Source organism: Pezoporus occidentalis, unplaced genomic scaffold, assembly GCF_034315485.1.
Source record: "Pezoporus occidentalis ecotype Australia unplaced genomic scaffold, CSIRO_AGI_Poc_V1 ctg10, whole genome shotgun sequence".
Lineage (NCBI taxonomy): Eukaryota > Metazoa > Chordata > Aves > Psittaciformes > Psittacidae > Pezoporus > Pezoporus occidentalis.
The window spans coordinates 5,648,422-5,669,648 of NW_026912779.1; the positions used below are offsets into that span (position 1 = coordinate 5,648,422).

A 21,227-nucleotide genomic window follows, 5' to 3' on the forward strand; every position below is an offset into this window, starting at 1 on the left:
AGTAAATCCACTTTTATTTGGAGCCATTTTCTGGTGGTTGTTCAAGTAATAATAGTTCAAGATGTAGTCACTGGACACATCACACAGATTCAGTAGGAGGCGAGTGTGGCATTCCTGTGTCGCTTTTCCCTTCTTCCACTAATTAATGAATCCCTTGGGAACTGTAGGGTTTCCAGGGGCCACTGCACAGGTGCCAAATCAGAGTCACTTAAGGAATCTTTGATTTAGAAGATTAAAAGTATTTCCCCACTATAATTATTGTACTAAGCAAAGGGTTGGGTGCAGTCCTATCAGAACCCTTTTGTTGAAATAGAAAAGCAAATTACATCGGAGCAGGATGAAGGCCTTTTTCTTTGTGGCATTACACAGTCACAGTGTTGGAAGTGCAGTAATAAACAGCTTGAGCAGCTTTCCTGTGGTTTGGTCAGATGAGAAAAATAGGGTTAATTTGGAGGAAAGGCTGGTAATAAAAACTGCTATTTTTGTTGTAATGGGCTCGTTCCTCTTTTGTAGCCATGCAGTGTAGGGTTGTGTTGGGGTGCAAAAGTGGATGCTAGAGTACATTAGTACTGCAATACTGACCGGTGCAGTAATGAGCAAAGGGTGACTGGGGTCAGCATTTGTCACTCTTTGAGTCAGCACTGAAATGAGTCCATTGAGCTGCTACCGATGGGAGTATCTCCTAGCAAGCTTTTTAACAGGGATAACTGCTTGGTTTTCATAGATGGGTGGATAAAGCTTCAAGGGGGAGAAATAGTGTCCCAAAGAATTTGGGAGGAAAAAAAGGTAGCAAGTACTGGTGGGGGTTGACTGTTTTTCAGATACATTTTGACTTTGCTTTAACTGAAGATCAAAATTCTTCCTCCTTCCAACCCCTCCCATAATTTTCCTTTATTTCTGGCATTCTTGGCTGTAGGGGAAAACACTAAATGTGACCAGAATGTGCCCAAAAGCTTAAAAAAACTAGAAGGGAAAATAAATCAAACCTTTGTTGCTAACCGCTGTGATTTTTCCTTTTTATTCTTGATCAGTGCTGGGAGATGGGGCAGGGGTGGGAATGATTTTGTCTGGGGACACAGCAGCACAAGAGATTTCAGTTCCCAGAAGATGCATTTGAGAAGACCAGGATCTGTGGCAATGTTCCTCTCCTAGTCAGAGATCTTAGCACATACAGTGTTTTTGAAGCAGTTGCTAATGGCATTTTTGGTTGGGAAGAAAAGGAAAGTTTATTAGAACCATGCAGTTCCTTTTGCTTTTGGTTGGCCAGTCAGTAGAGTGAAAAAGCTTGTAAAATCCTCTTAAATACTTAAGTGTTGCCACATTTTTAACCAGATTATATTTCTGCAGAACTCATTTCAAGGGGAAATGTTTTAGTTATATTCAAGGGGAAGATAGGAAGCACTGAACGTGGTGCTTTTTCCAGGCTACTGCTGGTAGACATTGGGCTGTTAACCAGTAGTCCTCACGTACTGGGGGGGATATCACATCACAGCTGTACCCCCAACTGCTTCTCATTAAACTTACTGGATGACTCCTGTTTCAGTAGGCTTTGAATCAGTATTTTGAAAGGTTTGGATAGAGACATCCTCATCCTGCTGCCTTAATGAGGATGTGAAAGAAGTCACAGGTCCTGAGATATTGAGATCTCTAAATACTCAGTTCAAAAGCTGAGTAATTGCCTGCCTGTAGATGGTTTCAGCATGTAATTTTTATACTGCTTCATACTGGAAATGTCTTGGACTTGCCCAGGGCTGCTAAATTTACTGACACTCTTGCTAGTGCAGAGATATTTCAGTTGCCAGCAATTTGGCTGCCTTCCAGCTGAGGAGTGATAAAACTTAGGGTCAAATGGAGAAGCCTTCACAGTTATGTTTGGAGGAAGACTTAGGGAGAGAAGGATGTTGGTGTGCAACACCAAGGGACAATTTCAGACTCTGGAAGAGGAGTACAGCCGCATTTCCAGTCAACTTGTATAACCTGTGTGCCACAGTCTAGTTTGCTGATAGACTGCTAGGCAGCCTGGGGGAGAAGGAGCCTGGAAGGAGGATATATTTGTGCATTAATTGCATTTGCCATGTTTTGTTGCAAGACAGACAGTATTTGATACTACGCATGCATTACTGTTGAAGAAAAAGGAATTTATGATATTCCAACAGGTTTTCTTGTTGGCAAAAAAACTGAGTCAGACTTGCCATGTGGTCAGAGCACTAGCACTGAGCTATAAAGGTGGTAGAGAAGTACTTGAAAATGCTGTCAAATAAACCAGAATGCTTTTCTCTCCACAGTTACACAAAACTTAAGCTGCAGGTGACTCCAGAAGGGCGCATACCTCTGAAGAAGTAAGTTCTGTTCCCCCTCCTTACCATGTAGTCTCTTCTGAGTGTGAATATTTGTTTGGGATTAATATATAACCCTTGTGTCCAGAATAATAATTGTATCATGTGTTTATAACGGATACTGTAGGAGAGTATCTTGTGACTATCAGGGTATGTCTGTTCAAATACCCTCCGGGCTAGATTGCCCTTGTGATCTAGAGCAAGACTTAGCTTCTCCGCCTTTCTTTGTTCCACTTGGGTATAAGAAAAAAAAAACACAATTTCAGAGAATCATAGAATAATTAGGGTTGGAAAGGACCTTAAGATCATCCAGTTCCAACCCCCCTGCCATGGGCAGGGACACCTCACACTAAGCCATATTACCCAAGGCCTCGTCCAGCCTGGTCTTGAACACTGCCAGGGATGGAGCATTCACAAACTTCCTTGGGCAACCCATTCCAGTGCCTCACCACCCTAACAGGAAAGAATTTCCTCCTTATATCCAATCTAAACTTCCCCTGTTTAAGTTTGAACCCGTTACCCCTTGTCCTTTAACTACAGTTCCTAATGAAGAGTCCCTCCTCAGCATCCCTATAGGCCCCCTTCAGATACTGGAAGGCTGCTATGAGGTCTCCACGCAGCCTTCTCTTCTCCAGGCTGAACAGCCCCAACTTTCTCAGCCTGTCTTCATACAGGAGGTGCTCCAGTCCCCTGATCATCCTTGTGGCCCTTCTCTGGACTTGTTCCAACAGTTCCATGTCCTTTTATTGTTGAGGACACCAGAACTGCACACAATGCTCCAGGTGAGGTCTCATGAGAGCAGAGTAGAGGGGCAGGATCACCTCCTTCGACCTGCTGGTCACGCTCCTTTTGATGCAGCCCAGGATACGGTTGCTTTCTGGGCTGCAAGCGCACACTGAAGCCGGCTCATGTTCATTTTCTCATCAACCAACACCCCCAAGTCCTTCTCCTCAGGGCTGCTCTGAATCTCTTCTCTGCCCAACCAGTAGCAGTGCCTGGGATTGCTGCGACCCAGGTGCAGGACATTGCACTTGGCATGGTTAAACTTTCTTTACTTTAGAGACATGCTGTGAGGATAAATGTATTCAAAATGCATATTGGTGGGGGAATATGAAGAAATCAGTGGTGACTTTCTCAAATAGCTAGCTGCTCTAATAGCAGCTTGTGTTGGGTAGACTTAAACTCGTTGTGGGCACCATTAAACTCGCTTGTGTTACTGAGCAGCCAGCAAATGGAAATAAACAGCTAAAGACCTGATAGACTGGGAACTAATATTCAGTCACTGAGCCCCATGGGCCATCAAGGCATGTCTTGAAGCTAATTCCCTTTGTTTTGCCTTCATTTTGCAGCATATACCGCTTGTTTTCCGCTGACAGAAAACGGGTCGAGACCGCATTAGAAGCTTGTAATCTTCCGTCTTCCAGGGTAAGCATCTGAATTTATTCCTGGACCTTACAACATGTTGCTTATATTCAGTGGTGTTTACTCTCTATTGAGTTGAGGACAGTTTGTCTGAGGCCAGTTGTGCTGTGCTGGCCTTGGTAGCTGGTTTCTTTCCCATGCAGAAGTTCCTGATAACCTGTCTGCAAATGTGAGTACCTTTGATTTGAAACCGTGTGAGGACCAGAAGTGCTTGGAAGAAGTGGGACTAGATCAAATGCAGGGGCAGGGGGTTGTGTGGAGAGTCCTGTGGGAATATTTAAGAACCTGAGACAGTTGCACATTTTCAAGGCATGTTTTCAGTGTTAGCTCGAGGTGTAGCTAATGGGGCAATCTGTTTCCTTCTCACTAAAAAATCTATAGCTTAAGGGACAATTTAAACTCACCGTAGCTTATCTAAAAGGTGTATGGAGTAAATGTTGAAATGCTCTGGCATCAAAGCTGTTACTGCTGTGAGTTTGGAACCATTGCATGCTGCTAATCCAGGGTATCTCCTCAACCCTGAGCATTGGCAGGATGGTACATCATCCTCAGGAAGGCTTTTTTTCAAGAGGAATGAGCTCAAGAAGGTGATTCTGATTAACACTGGAGAGATGTCCTTAAGCTTTCCTCCTAGGTAGAGGTTCTCCTCCAAGAAGCTTCTTATGGGATTATTCCTGTATTTGGAGGGCCAAGAAGTGGGGCAGAGCTGGTGTGTGACAGAGGAGAGCCTGCATCTCCTGATCTTTTGCTCTTGTAGAAAACTGTTCTGTGATGTGTGTTCAGCGTTTGCTTCCCCAGTGGTTTAACAGAGCCAATTCCTACAGCTCCAGAAGAGCAGTGAAAAGAAATCTTCACAAGCCAAACCTCAGATACCACTTACCAATGAGACCTTCTTTCATAGGTTTGGGAGCTTAATTCCATAAAATTCCAAGGAATATCTGTAAAGTAGGTATAAAATATTATAATAACCTTATCTAAAGCAAGATCTTGAGGTTAGAAACTTGGAAAGAATAATTTTAGGGATGAATTTTCATTGTTAGCAAACAAGACGATGTGCAAAACACCCCTGAAGTGCTGCTTTTGAAATCAGTTGATTTCTCACTTCTGTTTACCACCCGTCTCTGGGAAAAAGCATAATCTAAACTTCACTGGAGTCCTTGAAAGAAACTGCACCTTTTTCTGCTGTTTATTTAAGTAGAGCCAGTTTTACATACATACTGCTGGATACTTGTTGCTGGGATACCATCTTCAAAATTATTCATAGTATAAAGCAGATCCTTTCTGTGCTTGGGACAGAAAAGAAACACACTTCTTGCAACAAGCAAAAAGCTGTTTTGAGCAGCTTTGAGAAAAAAATGTTTCAGAAGCCAAGTACTTAAGAAGCATTAAACTCTAAATCTCACAGAGGTTATAAAACAGAAGAAAACCAGTACTTCAGCTGCAGCTCTTTTCCATTGTGTTGCTGTTTATTTGAACAAGTAAAATTCTTAGCTTCAACTTCCAGCTTTTCTGCATCGTTGTACTGCAGGACAAATGGTGTTCCTGTAAAGCCTTGGACGAGCACTGGATTCCAGCACTGTGCAAGACCTGAATATGTATCAGGGGATCGTCCTCAGCAAAATCACCAAGTTACTTCAAGACTTCATGAAAGTCAGTCATGGACATTAACAGCTTAAGCTTCTTGGTTTCTTGTATTCATGCCTCATGAGTTTAGATTGGATGTAAGGAAGAAGTTCTTTACTGTAAGGGTGGTGAGGCACTGGAATGGGTTGCCCAGGGAGGTTGTGAATGCTCCATCCCTGGCAGTGTTCAAGGCCAGGTTGGACAGAGCCTTGGGTGACATGGTTTAGTGTGAGGTGTCCCTGCCCATGGCAGGGGGGTTGGAACTGGATGATCTTAAGGCCCTTTCCAACCCTAACTATTCTATGATACTACGAAGATCCCTCTAAGGATTTTCTCCCCACGTTTCCATACCTCTCATTGCTTTAGGAAGACAGCACTCGTGGGCCGTGAATTTGCCATGGTGTTTTCCTGCACCTCTCAGAACCTGGGAATGACCCTAAAACACAAAATGAAATTTGTGGTCATAAGTGGATCCCAAGGCAGCATTTATCACTCTCTTCCTGACTCATAGCTTCAAGGCTGGGACAGTCCCTCATCTATCTTATGCAGTGATCTGAGGATGGGGCAGCCTAAGCTATGCTGCCAGGATATGTAGTCACTGCATCCTCTGTCCTGCACTTCAGCATGTTCCTTGTGTGTATGCTCATCAGGAAACCTCATAGGACAACATGTAGGAGCTTCATTTAGTGTGAGAGAAGGAAAAGGTCTCATTGACTTCATCCTGCTGTAGAATAGGAGCATCAGAGAGGCTCCCCAAAAATGCCAAAAATGAATTCTTTATTTCATATTTAGGGCCCTTAAAGGATATATTCACTGCAGCACTGAGTGCTCCGGCCCTGATTCAGCTGAGGAGGACTGCAGTGGGATGATGACCCATGGACATCAAGCACGTTTTCAAAGCATGGATTTATTTACTTATGTATTTCTGGGTTGGACCTGGCGAGGGTAGAGTCCAGTCCCTGCTGGATCTGATTTTCAGCAGCCTTTGTCATCCAGCAGATCTGAAAGCAGAGGAATGTTTAAATAAATGTTTAAGTAAATGTTTAAATTGAGTTTTAAAATCTGCCAATGAGTTTTGGAGTCTGGCATCTGATTCCCCTGGGACTTCCTATAAATCTCGGCTACTCTGGGGGAAGGGGAGGTGCTTTTTGTTTGGTTTGGTTTTAGTCAAAGGTGCCTTAAACAGAATTTGAAGAGCTTTATTTTAGCTCCCTGTTTGGCTGTCAAGACTGTTTTCTGCCTTCCAGTTAATACAGGTTCACAGTGAAGCACCAGTGAGTTTGACTGTTAACATAAATAAAACAACCAGCTATCAAGTCCCGTGTCTGCAGATAACCTGAATTAGCTGTTGTGCTGCCAAATATATGTAGGAGACTGGATGCAGATGTTACAAAAGCAGGCAGGTTACCAGACAGATCATAAATCAGCAATGCTTGAAATTAGTAACCTCAACCACGGAATAAACTCGAATGCCAGTGTTCAGCAAAGCTGGAAATGAGGCTTGCTCTCGCGTGGTACTGAAGGTTTATGATTTAACCATGCCAAGTGCAAGGTCCTACATCTGGGTCGCAGCAATCCCAGGCACAGCTACAGGTTGGGCAGAGAAGAGATTCAGAGCAGCCCTGTGGAGAAGGACTTGGGGGTGTTGGTTGATGAGAAAATGAACATGAGCCGGCTTCAGTGTGCGCTTGCTCCCCAGAAAGCCAACCGTATCCTGGGCTGCATCAAAAGGAGCGTGACCAGCAGGTAGAAGGAGGTGATCCTGCCCCTCTACTCTGCTCTTGTGAGACCTCACCTGGAGTATTGTGTGCAGTTCTGGTGTCCTCAACATAAAAAGGACATGGAACTGTTGGAACAAGTCCAGAGGAGGCCACAAGGATGATCAGGGGACTGGAGCACCTCCTGTATGAAGACAGGCTGAGGAAGTTGGGGCTGTTCAGCCTGGAGAAGAGAAGGCTGCGTGGAGACCTCATAGCAGCCTTCCAGTATCTGAAGGGGGCCTATAGGGATGCTGGGGAGGGACTCTTCATTAGGGACTGTAGTGACAGGACAAGGGGTAATGGGTTAAAACTTAAACAGGGGAAGTTTAGATTGGATATAAGGAAGAAATTCTTTCCTGTGAGGGTGGTGAGGCACTGGAATGGGTTGCCCAGGGAGGTTGTGAATGCTCCATCCCTGGTGGTGTTCAAGACCAGGTTGGACAGAGCCTTGGGTGATATGGTTTAGTGTGAGGTGTCCCTGCCCATGGCAGGGGGGTTGGAACTGGATGATCTTAAGGTCCTTTCCAACCCTAACTATTCTATGATTCTGTGATTGTATGATTTGTTCATTGGTCTCACAAAAGAGATGAGAACCTAAGGTTTGTAGGTGGCTCCACTGAAATGTGGATGGCTCAGACCAGGCTGAGGAATGGGGCAGTGTATTTTAATCCCTTTTGGCAGGCTTTCATCTCCCATTCTCCTCTCTGTTTTTTAGTCCACTGATCGCATTACTGGTCGGGAACAGTAGAATCGTAGAGTGGATTGGGTTAGAAGGAACCTTAACAATTGTCTAGCTTGAACCTGTGGAAATAATTAAAAGGTTCTGTAGTTAGGCTTCAAGGCTTGTGTTGGTTATCCTCTTTGTGGGTAGGTGTTTGGTGATGGGTGTTTGGGAACTGAGGTGTATTTTCTTAATGCTGAGTGGCAATTAAAAGCCTGGATCTCAGGTGATTGGAAAAGACCTGTATTTTGGTTTGTTCAGCACCTTCAAATCCCTGCAAAGGAATAATTCTGTGCTAATGACACTATCAATGTTTAAAACGTCCTTAGGAGAAGCACTGGCTGAGCAGTACCCCGCTGAATTGGGATTAGAGGTAGAGACAACAGAGTGGGGTGCCAACTTTAACAAGAATACTCACAAGCTGTATGAATTCTTTAGGCTTCACAAATGCCTTTAGGAAAACAAGTACCAGCAGTGCTACTCTCAACCAAAAGCAGCAGTTACCAAATTAATGGCAGTGTAGTGGATGCAGTTTCACACACAGGTCAGTGTCACTGGCAGCTCTCGATGAAAGGAGCTATTTCCATCCTCCAGCTCTGGGTTTCAAACTTCTCCATTGCTCTTGCACTGGATTTAGCAGTTGTGCTATTGGCAAGTTACCTGATCCCACAGTAAAGTGCACAGGGTTGTTTTGGCTGGGTAAGTTTAGAACCAGCTCGCCCTGCAGCCACTCACATCATCTGCCAAATGGGTGGAAGGCACAAGGGGCTAATGGTTGGTGACTTTAGATGGCTGGAGCCTGGAGATGTACCCAGGTGGGCAGCAAGTAGCCCAGATCAGTCTGAGCATGAGTGGAGTCGGGTTTGGTTTGTGCCTGCAAAGCAATGGTCAAGGTACAAAATCTTCTTGGGCCTCTGAAGGTTTCATAGATGAGCAAAGAGATAAGTGATCCCTGTGGCATTTGTTCATAGTTTAATTTAACCTAAAGCAGGAAAAACGTAGAAAAGTTTCTTTCCATCTAACAGAAGCTTGACTCAATGCTTCTGGTTCCCTTAGCAACAGCATTAAACAGGCAGAATAAGTGAAAGCAACGATTTCCCTATCAGCAGTTTGCTTTTGAGATGACCAGGTTCAGCGGTGTTTGAAAGCACATGGCTTTGTGTCCAAGTTACGATCTTTCCTCCTCCAGGTCATCAGATATGGGTATTATTTTGGAGCTGTAAAGGGGTGCCACATGGGCCCATGATGCTGCTAGAGACTACATGTCATAGCTTTTGATAAAGGTAGCTTGTGTGGAGGAAACTCAGAAACTAGATTTTCAGTATTTGCATTTCATGGGTTTTGGGGTTTCCTTTTTCTTGTTCCTTTATAAAGTTTCTCTGTACACGATACAAGCTTCTGTGTCATTTTGCTTTCAGAGAATCCTAGAATGGTTTGGGTTGGAAGAAACCTTAAAGCTCATCCAGTTCCAACCCCCTGCCATGGGCCGGGACACCTCCCACTAGAGCAGGTTGCTCCAAGCCCTGTCCAGCCTGGCCTTGAACACTGTCAGGGATGGGGCAGCCACAGCTTCATAGTGATTTTGCTCTCTGAAGCACACAAGCTTTGCTGGCCAAACTACCTTGGTGGGAGGGAGCTCAGAGCCTTCATCCGGATTGAAATACCTGTTTATGCTGTAGATAAGGGGGTTAGATGTGGAGATGTCCTTTCTTTCTTCCTCACAGGTGCTCAGAGAAAGAGGTAACTTTGCCTTATGGAAACTGAGAGGATAGATGTATTTGTATGTGTTGTAAAGACTGCTCTTTAAGCTTCTCTGTTATCCAGGGGAATTTATTATTCTGCAAAATCTGGGCTCATCTAGGCTGCAGGAAGGAAATGAGAAGCAGCACAGCAGCAAGTGACCTGTTTACAAAGAACAAGTAGCTGTTTGTGTCATTCTTTCACTACTTTTTTCCCCGTTTCACAGAATGATTCGATCCCTCAAGACGACTTCACACCAGACGTGTACAGGGTGTTCTTGAACAACCTCTGCCCTCGGCCTGAGATCGACCACATCTTTTCGGAGTTGTAAGAAAAGATGCTCATTATTTATTTACCCCTTCACTGATTTTCTGGGCTGGGGATGGCAAAGTGGGTTCTGAAGACTACAGCAGCATGCAGTGATTGCCAAGAACCGATTTCAGTGTCAAGCAGGGCTGTTATTTAACCTTGGATCAAGGGTTCTTTCTCTCCCAAGCTTTTGTTTCCATTCCAAATGGCTGGAGTTTTAAACTAGTGTGTTCCTAGAGGAGCAGAACTGCAGGGTCTTGTTTTTCTGTATGGATTAGGATTATGTAGGCTTCCATGGCAGTAAAAAGAGTAATAAGCGATAGCAACATGCAAGAGGCATGAGAACATGTATAATCACCCCCCAAAAGCTCAATTAGGAGCTGCAAAAATTGCAGTAACTTTTAGGATTTATGCATCATGAATTCACACCGTGACATTAAGTTGGCAGCTACAACTGATTTCATACATTCGCTTACAAGCTGTGTAACTCGTGATCTTTTTGCCCCTTGCAGCAAGTCATCGTACGTCCCAGTTACAGCAGAGCCTGGTCAATGAAGTCAGAATGGAAAGCAATATAAAGGCAAAGTAATATCCAAAGTGCATCCCAAGGCCACCAAAGCAATTGGTGAACTTACCTGTGCAACACGAGTGTGCTCGTGTACTCCTTTTGCACTCATTTTCTCTAAGGTTGAGGTTTCACAAGGACACAGCCTTGGCCTAGTTTGCTCTCACTGAACCTGGAGGTAGACTTCGCATTGCTGTCTCGCAATAGAGCAGAAATAGGCCAGTCCCAAGTGCTGTAGACAACGCTAAGCACGTCACCTGGCTTGGAGGCTTCCTGGATCTCCATCTGGGTACCAATTATAGCCAAACACTGCTCTTTTAACTAACTCTCTAAAGAGGCATCTTTTGTGTTTGCTTTACAGAGTGCCTGGCATTTTTTAACAGGTTGATAAAAAGAGGGGAAAAAACTCCAAGCAAATATTAGAATACTGAAATCAGGGCTGTCGTTATTCAGCAGCAAATCCAAATAGTTGGGCCAGGAATGCCAGCAGAGTGTTTGTGGCAAGCTGAGGATTGGATTCCATGTCGTTTTCTCTTTTACTCTTTTAAATCACATAGTTCTAGGACTTCAGAAGAATGAAAAGCTTTTAGCATTGCTCTGACTCTTCCCATTGATGTCGGTAATGCTGAATGCTTTTAAAAGTCTTACTCCTGGATGTTTGTTGAAGGATGTTTGTTGTTACATGCTGGCAGAGTAAATTAGTCCAGAGGCACAGCAGGACAGTGTTTTTGTTGTAAGGGTAGTTTGAATCTTAGCTGTTTCCCTGGGAAGTTACATTGAACAAGATTTCAAGGGAATGTATTTAAATGGCTTTGCTGTTGCTTTAATTTTTCTCTAGTGGTGCCAAGAGCAAACCATACCTTACTGTTGATCAAATGATGGAGTTTATCAATCTTAAGCAACGTGATCCACGATTAAATGAAATCCTCTATCCACCATTAAAACAAGAACAAGTTCAACAGCTGATTGAGAAGTACGAACCCAACAGTAATCTGGCAAAGAAAGGTCAGTGGTTTTTATATTCTCCCTGTACTCAGTTTCTGATTTGAAACAATGACTCAATTATCCTGCAGCACATGCTAAAGCACAATTTGGTTCAGAATCAAATTGCATTTCCAGCTATCTGCTTTTGGATTGTACAAGCCTGTGAGACATCGTGTTGTGCGTTTTTAAATGTGTTTGGTTGGGATCAGTTTAGGAAGGATGGGGCTGGTTTCAGTATTTGCATTTTGGTAAGTGTAATTGATAGCTTAGGACAGTTGCTCTGGTGTGCAAACTTCAGCAGAAACCTTACTATGACAGTGACTATTTACCTGCATCTGAAATCATAGAATCATAGAGTGGTCTGTGTTGGAAAGAGCCTTAAGATCAATCATCCAGTTCCAAACCCCTGCCATGGCCAGGGACACCTCACACTAGACCATGTTGCCCAAGGCTCTGTCCAACCTGGCCTTGAACACTGCCAGGGATGGAGCATTCACCACTTCTTTGGGCAGCCTGTTCCAGTGCCTCACCACCCTCACAGTAAAGAACTTCTTCCTTATATCTAACCTGAACTTCCCCTGTTCAAGTTTGAACCCATCACCCCTTGTCCTACCACAGCAGTCCCTGATGAAGAGGCCCTCTCCAGCATTCAAATGTAAATTAAAAATCAGTGACAGTGAAGCTAAGAAGAAGATAATTCTGATATTTAATAGCAGGAATAAGTGCAGTCTCCACTTTCTGATAAAGTGGTACAAAGCAAGATGTGAGAGCAGCCGAGTGTATTTGGTGCTATAATCACAGAAAAATCCCTTTTGAAATCTCAAGAGTTGTCAGGGCTTAACTGGGCATTTCGCCAGAGCCAGCGAGAGATCTCGTGCTCAGATCTCTGCAGACTCTTGCTGCCACCACAAGTCTTAAAATAGCTTTGAATTTGTGTCTGCATCCTGGTTTATTCCAATCCACGTATCCTAATGATTACCCCAGCTTTTAATGCGCTCATACCTTAGAAGTTTCAGGGGCATAGGAGTATCCTGAAAAACATCTAATATGAAAAAACTGGTTTGGTCCAGAGATTTTTGCATCCAGAGGAAACACAAAGAGACCTCATCCAAAAGTCATAGAGGTTAACAGAAGTCACTCCTGCCCCTCTCCCTGAAAGCCTTCTGACCTAGATGTCTTCCCAAAGGAAACCTGTTGCTCTCAATGCTGCAATCAGCGTTGTCTTAAGGCAAAACACCTGTAATCTCTGTCTCTTCTAGTCCAATCAAATTTAGCGTGCCCAGAGGTTTTGATGGAGGGGTTAAATCCTGCTCCTTTGTCATGCTTACGCAAACTGCCTTTTGACGTCAGTGAGAATACTAGCGTGAGTAGATGGAAACACATTGTGACCTCCTCTCATCCGTGCAAATATTAGAATCCTTCTCTCTGCTTACCTTCTTTTACATCAGAGACAGGAAAATCTGATATAAAAGAGCATTCTTATTACCCAAATATTGGCACTTCATATAAACCAAATAAAGGATTTATTAGAAGGAGGTATGCTGGTGTGCTAGCAGAACACCACAGTCAAAATGGAATCACGTTCTGACTAGCAGTCAGGAGGAAGCATGAAACAAACTACAGAAAAAAAGGTGTTATAATGGTATTTGTTGTTACCTTCCAAGTAGGATTTGTGGGACACCTCCAGCTTACCCTAGTTTATGTCGGTGCACACATTTGCTGCAACACTTGCTTTTCCATCAGTGCTCTTTTCCCGGGTAGGACTTCCATTGCTCTTGCAGAATGAGCCCTCACAGACAATGCTGACTTTAACAAGGGAAATGCAGGTCATAGAGAGTTAATTCCTTTCCTGGGTTTGTTTGTATTTTCTTCTTTTTAAGCTTGTGCACTGAGGTACAGCAAACTCTTGACAGAGTTGGCACAACCTGCGGCCCACGTCCGTGCTGCAGACACCACCTCTTGTCTAGCATCCTGTCTGGCAGCTGAGCTCCCCGTTCCAGTGCAAATCCCAAGCTTACCACCTTAAAATTACAGGAACAGACTAATCAGGAATGACACGGGGACACAGTATTTTCTGTACATCCGCTTTGAGCTGGGAATGCAATTCACTGTATACTAAAAGAAGTGTAGGTGTGTGCCCAATCCTGCACTCGTGGAATGATTGCAAGAATATGCTGCATGTCTAAAATGTCACCAAAATATAACAGCGCACATTCAGGATAGTGATTTAACCTTTTAATTTGGTGGCTTGTAAAAGGGATTGTCGCTCAGGCTTTCTGCTGTCAGAAAGGACAATACCCAAGGTTGTTGAAATGAAATGCCTGGGCAGTTCTGGCCAGAGCACTGGTGCCTGGGTAACTTCTGGTAGTTCAGTGCATGTGCTTCTTAGCAAGTAAGATTTTATGTATTGAAATGTTCTTTTGAATAAAATTATGGATTTTTTCCTTAAAAACTTAAAATCCAAATTCAGAAAAGAGGAGCTATCTGCCTTTGTACAGCAGCCTGTCTCCTCACTCCCACTACCCAGTTAGGACAGTTCTAGAGCTTCACTCATTTAATTTCCCATCTAATCTGACTGTATTCATTATCTGCATGATAATATTCTCTTTTAATTATTCTCTCACAGCTAATTAAATGGGTTTCTAAAGATTGCTTTTACTGGCTCTCAACTTTCACAGCACACAGCTTTTGACAGCTCATAATTCTCCATTTCTCTGTTCACCATTATAGCCCTTTTTTTGTACCCATTGCAGCTCAACTGCAGTATTTTGAACACAGTAAGCAAAAAGAGTCTATAACATTATAAATTTTAACAACATGGCTCTGTTCTTACTGGTTAAGGGCCTTAGGTTGCAACCTTTTGAGTAAAGAGCTGCGTGTGTTCCTGCTCGTCATTAATGTATCCTTAGCTATTGTATTGCTGGGATGTGAAGAAGTTTTTGCAACATCAGCAGGTACATGGGCTTGACATCTGCATAGGTTAAGCATCTGGAGTAGTATTTTTATAGTGGTTAAAGCAAGTTGTTGTGATTAATGTTTTGTGTCATACAGTGAAGGAGATGAATGTGCTGTGTATAGCGTGTTCCTTATCAGGTGGAAGCAGAACAAGTTCCTGGTACTGCTCAGCAGCCTCTTGCTGTCAGCAAAAGCATACTGGGGGGCTGTTGGGCCTCGTTAAGCAGCACCTTGTAGTTTGGTATTTTCAGGTTGTAAAGCCATTGGGTGGCTGGCACAACTGCTGAATGCATTCCCTTTCAAGTTGCCATGTTGATAATGGGATGCATATCATAAATCAGTTGCCAAGGGGTTGAGTGGGAATTGCCTTATTTGCTTTTATTTTTTAAGAAAGCTTGTATGAAAGTGGGTTGTTCAGGTTCTTGTTAGATTAGGGGTGGGAGAAGGGACACTCATGCTGAGTTTCAGGGGTGTCTTCTTGCTCCTGGCAGCGACAGTCCTGGTTTTGAGAATGCTGTGAAATCTACCATATAAATCAGGTGAAAATCCTGCAGAAATGTGCTGCTTCTTCCTGACTGAATGATGCAGTGCATTTCTAAAAGTTCCTAGGTTCAAAAGGACCCTGGAGCTTTGAGAGCTCAAATCCCATTGTCTCTATGTAAGCCTTTCCTTCTGAAAACAGTGTTTTGAATACCACTGAGTAACAGTCTGGCTCTAGGGGCATCCTGTGTCTTTTAAATACTCTAAGCAAGAAGAGCTATACCCATGTACCAGACTAACAATTAACACAAATCCATGCCTGCTGGGGAAAGGAGACGTGAAAAAGCTGGATTCATGCTATAGCAATAAAATATGTGCTCCCCACCATATGCATTGGTAGGAGCAAGACAAGGGGTAGGTTATTACTAGCCATTACCTTTAAATTGGTTTTTATTGCCAGACACGGTCTTGACTGTAGCATAAGCTTTAAGAAACGGAGTCTGGAAGTGCTTTGGAGATTTTCTTGGCCAATGGATCTGGACATCAGATTGTACTTCCTAGGAGGGATCTTTGAGATAAGTAATGGCATAAAGAGTTTAATCTTCTTTTTCTCTTAAGTGTGTGTTCATTTAAACACTATCTCTGCCTATTTAATGTTAAAGGGCCAGATTTTTAGGGCTGCAAAGAAGAAAAAAGCTTTCCTCTTACATTTTACAGCATTTCTTTGTCCACATTTTCTCCACTGTACCTTTTTGGGAATACTATGCGTCAGTTTTAGTTACACTTGTATTTAGAAGGATTGTAGGGGAGCTGGTTCCACGACTCTCTTTGAATTCCAGTATTAATTCTACTTTGCTAGTGTGCATTTATAAGTAGTTCTTGTGCTGGGTTTTTCCTAGGTAATAAAATAAATTAAGCAATTAACATTAGGTTAAGGTATATTTAATTTTATACAGCATTTATTACATGTGGTTTTCCCATGGCAGCTTTAATACTCAGCAGTATTCACTTCAGGACAAATGTGGTTTTCCTCCCTTAAACATCAATGTACTTTAAACATTTTAATCCCACCACATTAAATTCACCTTTCAGTAACTGCTTAAGAATAATTACACACTGAAGTCTTTCTGGATATCAGAAGCGAGTGACTTCCTAGGCAACAGGTTCTGGTGGCAAAACCAAGCACCATGAACTGTGGCTATGCTTTTAAGCCATACTTCATATATTTAAAGCATAAATTCTAATGCATAAACCAGGCAAGTGATGGCATTTTCTGGCACTGAAACATTTGTAGGTAGTACTACAAAATAGTTGAAATCTTTCAAGCCTCCTAACTGCAGCTTTGGAATTCAAGAATACTTAGCAAAAAGCCCATTAACTTTGGGATTGCAGTGCTTTCCAGCATTCCAGTTGTACAAGAGAAAAGCTCTCAGCATTGTTTCTCCTTATCAAGTGACAACAGAACAACAGATCCACTCTGAGTTTATTACTCTTTAAAATCTATAAGCCACACACATATTCCATGTGGTCAGCAACAAGTGCAGAGTTCGGTATCTTGCCAGAAAGCCTAAATACATATATGCAGCAAATATTAGTGTGAATGATGTACCATAAATCATGGAATCATGGAATCATAGGCTCATTGAATGGTTTAGGTTGGAAGGAACCTTAAAGGTCATCTAGTTCCAACCCCTCTGCCAAGGGCAGGGACACAGTAAGTGAATAATGAGTTAATGAAAGCTCTGCTTGTCAAAATGAAGTTAGAAAATACGTTTCTGTAATGCACTGTATTTTCTTTCTAGTTGCTTGGGGTTTTGTTACTGTTTCAGCTGTAAAATTCATTTCAGATCTTGCAGTTGCTTGGAAGCTACATCTTAAAGATTAAATGTAAAATTCTTTTAGATGGAAAATCCTCAGATCTGAGGATTTTTTTTCATCTGCTTTGCAGGTAAAGTGCTTCATCTTTCTAACTGAGCTGTACGAACTTGATAACAAAATGAAAGAGTGATGTGGACCAGTATTAATGGATTTTGCAACCGTGAACAAAGACACAGTAGTGAAAAAGCACAAGTTTTTACCTTTTATCTTTTGGTTGCATTTTGAAAGCGTAGGAGCTGGCTCGGATCTGAGACCCATGTGGTTTTACACAGAGTTCGTTTATGCTGTTGGCACTGGAATTAATGTAATATCAAAAATATGTTTAGGATTCCAGGGAGGGCACATTTCCTAATCCTTTGTGTATAATACAGATACTTTGACAGAAGCATGAGCATTGCAGTAACGCGTTTTGGGACAGGTATCTGGCACCAGGAATAGCTCCACTGATAGCAGTGGAACTGTGCTGAATGTAAAATGGACATGGCAGGGGGTTGGAACTTGATGATCTTAAGGTCCTTTCTGACCCTAACTATTCTATGATTCTATAATTCTATTGTGGAAGTTGTATCTTCAGAGCTGCTACTCTTCCATTCCAGAAACCTGATAGATAGGTTGGACCCCAGCCTCCTACCCTACAGGCAGACTCAAACCCTGTATCCTAACACTGGAAATGGATGAAAGAGCCTGGGGTGACAGGACCACAAAGCAAACATGAGTAGAGGTTTTGGAGTATGGGCTGCATCATTCCCTTCAGCTGGAGCTATTGCTCAAAGATTAGTAAAGACAATCTTGCATCAGTCCTGCACTTCAGCGGTTATGTAGACACATCTTGCTGCCGCTGCCTGCCTATACTGTGTGTGACTCAAACTATCAGAGCCCATAAATAGAAAACTTCCTCTAAAAGTAAAACAGTTTCTTTGGGGTTGTTGCTGTTTTACTGCCTCTTTTACAGAACACAGGGAGGTATTCAATTTTAGCAGCAGGATTTATTGTTTGAAGATAAATATCAGATAAAGTTTACTTCTGAAAACATAAAGCAGCATGGGCTCAAGTGCTGAAGGAAAGAAATGTATATAAACTATGAATAAACATTGTGGGGTTTGCCTCTTCATGATGACTGCTATGAAGGTAGTGCTTTGCACTGCAAAAGGGCCCATGAGGACAAAGACTGCTGTGATCCAGTGGGTGACATCTAGAGCTGGTGGCAGAAGAGCAGGGTTTTCCTGGCTCTGCCATAGATGAGGTCACTGACATTATGTGCCATTTTGGGGTTTGCTTCATCCTTTGAGCAAATCGACCAAATAGGCAGTTGGACTCTGTCTTGAGAAGCTAGCAATGATCTGTGAGTCTTTGGTATGTATAGCATCTGTCACAACAGGGCTGTGAACATAGATGGAGTACGTGCGCTACTACAACGACCATATGAGGAAGTTTCCCTTGTAATGTCATATGTAATCATCTACTCTAACAATATCCTTTAGGACTATGACTTGCCTATAAATACATCAGGGTTAAACACTGGGGAGGCAGAAAGCAGTGGTAAGCTAAAGGGCAATGTTGGCAGAAGAACACAGAGGTGTCAGGCGGCCTTGAATTAGTTTAAGGTAGAAATGAAGGGGTTGTAAAGAGGGTGAAAAAAGCAATTATTAAAATAGAGCTCGATTTGTTTATGAAAGGGATTGAATGTAGTGCCTGCTGCTGCAGAATCTAGTTTAAAGAACAGACAAGAATGTCCCTTAAAAGGGACTCAGGTCCCTTCTCTTTAGTTTACTGGAACTGTCTTTGCGGAGCCATGCCTTCATTCTTTTCCACTTCTCTTCAACATTAATCTCTTCTTCAACTGGAGGAGTTTGTGAAAGGAAAATATTAGTCATGGTGAAGGCTTTTCCTAGGATTTTTTTCAGCCATAGCATGCTCATCCTTTCCCATTATACTGCAGAACAGTCTTTTTGGCAAGTGCATTAATAGCTTACGAAGAGAAGTATCACTTAAGAGGAAAAGAGGAGGTATTTTTAGATGTCTTTTAATGAAACTTGGCAATTGGAAGTAAGCCAGCATTTAATATCATTGTATCTCCCAAGATCACTCCAAGGCATTCTACAGAGCATGTTTTTCAGCGGTTTGAGAAGACAGGGACATATTCCAGTAGTGGCCCGCTTTCAGGTCTGTCAGAAATAACTATAATATTATTGGGACTAATGGTATTTTAGCTGTTTGATTTAAAATCTTTCCCCTTATCTAGCTGTCTGCCTGTCTTAGAAATCTGCCATGTTGTAAAGTGCTCATTCCACTGGTAGCTAGGAGCTAGTGTGAGCGGTGATTTTGTAGTGTTTTTATAGATTTAATTGGATCTAAACTCTCTGTTATCTCGTTTCCTGTAAGGGTTATCCTGTCAGAAACAACTTCTTCCTACATCTGTGCAGCAAAGTCAAGAGCAGCCAGAAATCCTGCTTATGTCTGTAAAACCCTGCGATGCCACAGACTTCTGTCCGCAGTAGTTTTTGTGGGTATGTGCAGTTTGGGTTCAAAGTATTCAGAAATACCAAGCTTAAGATGACTGTTGGGAGACTCAGGTTTAGTTGGCTGTCTTTGCCTTTGCTTCATTGGTCCTGATGGAGTAAATGAGACCTGCCCTAGGACCTCCTTATCCAGGATCATGCTGCAGACCTCAGCTGAAATTGCTCTTGCAGTGTCAGCTGATGTCATGAAGATGCAGGGGTTCATTGGGGGTTCTAGCAGTCAAGGCCCCACTCTTGGACAAGAACCTGGAAAACAGTAGCTGAGAGTTGCTACTATAAAGACTGCACCAAGCAAGCCAGCACTTTTGAGCAAAATTGAATTTGGATAGGGAACTAAAAAGAAAAAAGCAGACAAGTAAATGCCTGCCAAGGAATAAGCTGCAGTCCCATGTGGTTCTCTAGCTAACTTTAGATGTAGCATTACTTCACAGTCCAACTTGGAGATGATGCTGATCACCCTGCTTCAGTCTTGAGATTTAGGAAAGATTCCTTGCTTACCTACACCAGAGTGGGCTTCCCTCCCTGCTTAAAATCACTAAGCATTCAGATTTGTATATGTGTGTCAGTGTATATATAGGTATATGTACACACATATATATATATGTGCTTAATGTTTTAGAAACACTTTCAATTTAAAGAAAGAGCTATCTGTGGCTGAAGAGGATGATAACCAGTAAGAAACTGCTTGATACTCCATATAGGGATCTGTTTAAATGTGAACTGTAACACAGATGTGCTTGGTTCAAGATGCTGGACACTTGTGTTTGTAAGCCATCATAGGCATATGCTATACATGTATATATATATACACATATACACAACACTTACTAGTGTAAGACACTGTTTTTCAGTGTAACAGATTCCAAGATTTATGTTCCTTAACACACCACCTCAGCTTACCAGAACCTCTGATCTGTGGCCATGCTGTTACAGTAGATGTTTTTAAGGCTGCTGTTGAGATATAGGTGATCAATATTCATTAAAAGAAATGTGTTCTGAACATTCAAATTTTGAGGAAAAGAAAATGTTGAGTGTTGAAAATCTTCCCTATGTGTATGTTTTACTGTTTTCTAGCACTACTAGAGAAAATTACATGGATTTCATAGGCTGTAGCCCCTGTGGGTTAGAGCCCTTTCTTCTTGGGTGTTTGAAAAGGGCCAAAAACCCCCGTGACTGCTGATGAAATAAATAGGATGCTCAACATTGCCCAGTGACTTTAAGATCATGTTGAAATGGATGGCTCATGCCAACAGACACAAGTGAGATTTGGCAACTATTGTCTCTTCTCTGGTGACACTCCATCTTCTTTTCTCTTTTGAGATGGCAGCGTCCTTGGATTGCTCCCAGCTTTTTCATTCTGATTGAAAATGCTCTTTGTCATCAAAGCATGAGGTTTGCTGTTCACCGTGGCTTGCCTAGAAGCCTATAGGAAATATTTCCTTCCTGAACCATCTCAAGCTGCAGTACCTCTTCTGAAAACCAGTCAGAAAAATGGTTTTCCATTTGCAGACATTTTCTTGGGGAGAAACAAAGAGAAGAAACCGAAGGCAATGTTGGTTTTCTCTGTGCACTTGTACAGATGATAAAATGGATATGATAGCTTCATTAGAATGACAAGCATTTCTGATTCAAGTGAACTCAGTTCTGCTTTATTTGGTTGATGATCCTTCCTTTGCAAGATATTCTGGATCTCAGTGTCCTCAGGTATGTGGTATTTCCGCATGGATTAACTGATACTGAGCGAGCTCCTTTCTGTATGCTACTTAAGCACAGCATGTTTACCTTCCCGGGTTTTCCTCTCTGACTGCTTGTCATTCAGTAAGCATTTATTTCTGATACTGCATAGGAGTTATATTCAGATTTCCCTGTGTCCTATTACAACATACCCACCCAGGGGTAGAGCAGTGAATCTCGCTCTATTCCTTTCTCATTGAG

The 21,227-nt window shown here is 42.5% G+C and overlaps 1 protein-coding gene across 4 annotated transcripts in view; it reads left to right on the plus strand.

Moving 5' to 3' along the window:
• Positions 1-21,227, plus strand: part of PLCB1 (phospholipase C beta 1) — a 402,625-nt gene that overhangs the window by 252,497 nt on the left and 128,901 nt on the right. For all 4 annotated transcript variants that reach the window (XM_062610308.1, XM_062610302.1, XM_062610314.1 and 1 more), the window contains 4 exons: positions 2,286-2,339; positions 3,686-3,761; positions 9,829-9,929; positions 11,315-11,481. In XM_062610308.1, coding sequence (XP_062466292.1) covers positions 2,286-2,339; positions 3,686-3,761; positions 9,829-9,929; positions 11,315-11,481 — 398 coding nt within the window. The remainder of the gene's footprint in view (positions 1-2,285; positions 2,340-3,685; positions 3,762-9,828; positions 9,930-11,314; positions 11,482-21,227) is intronic.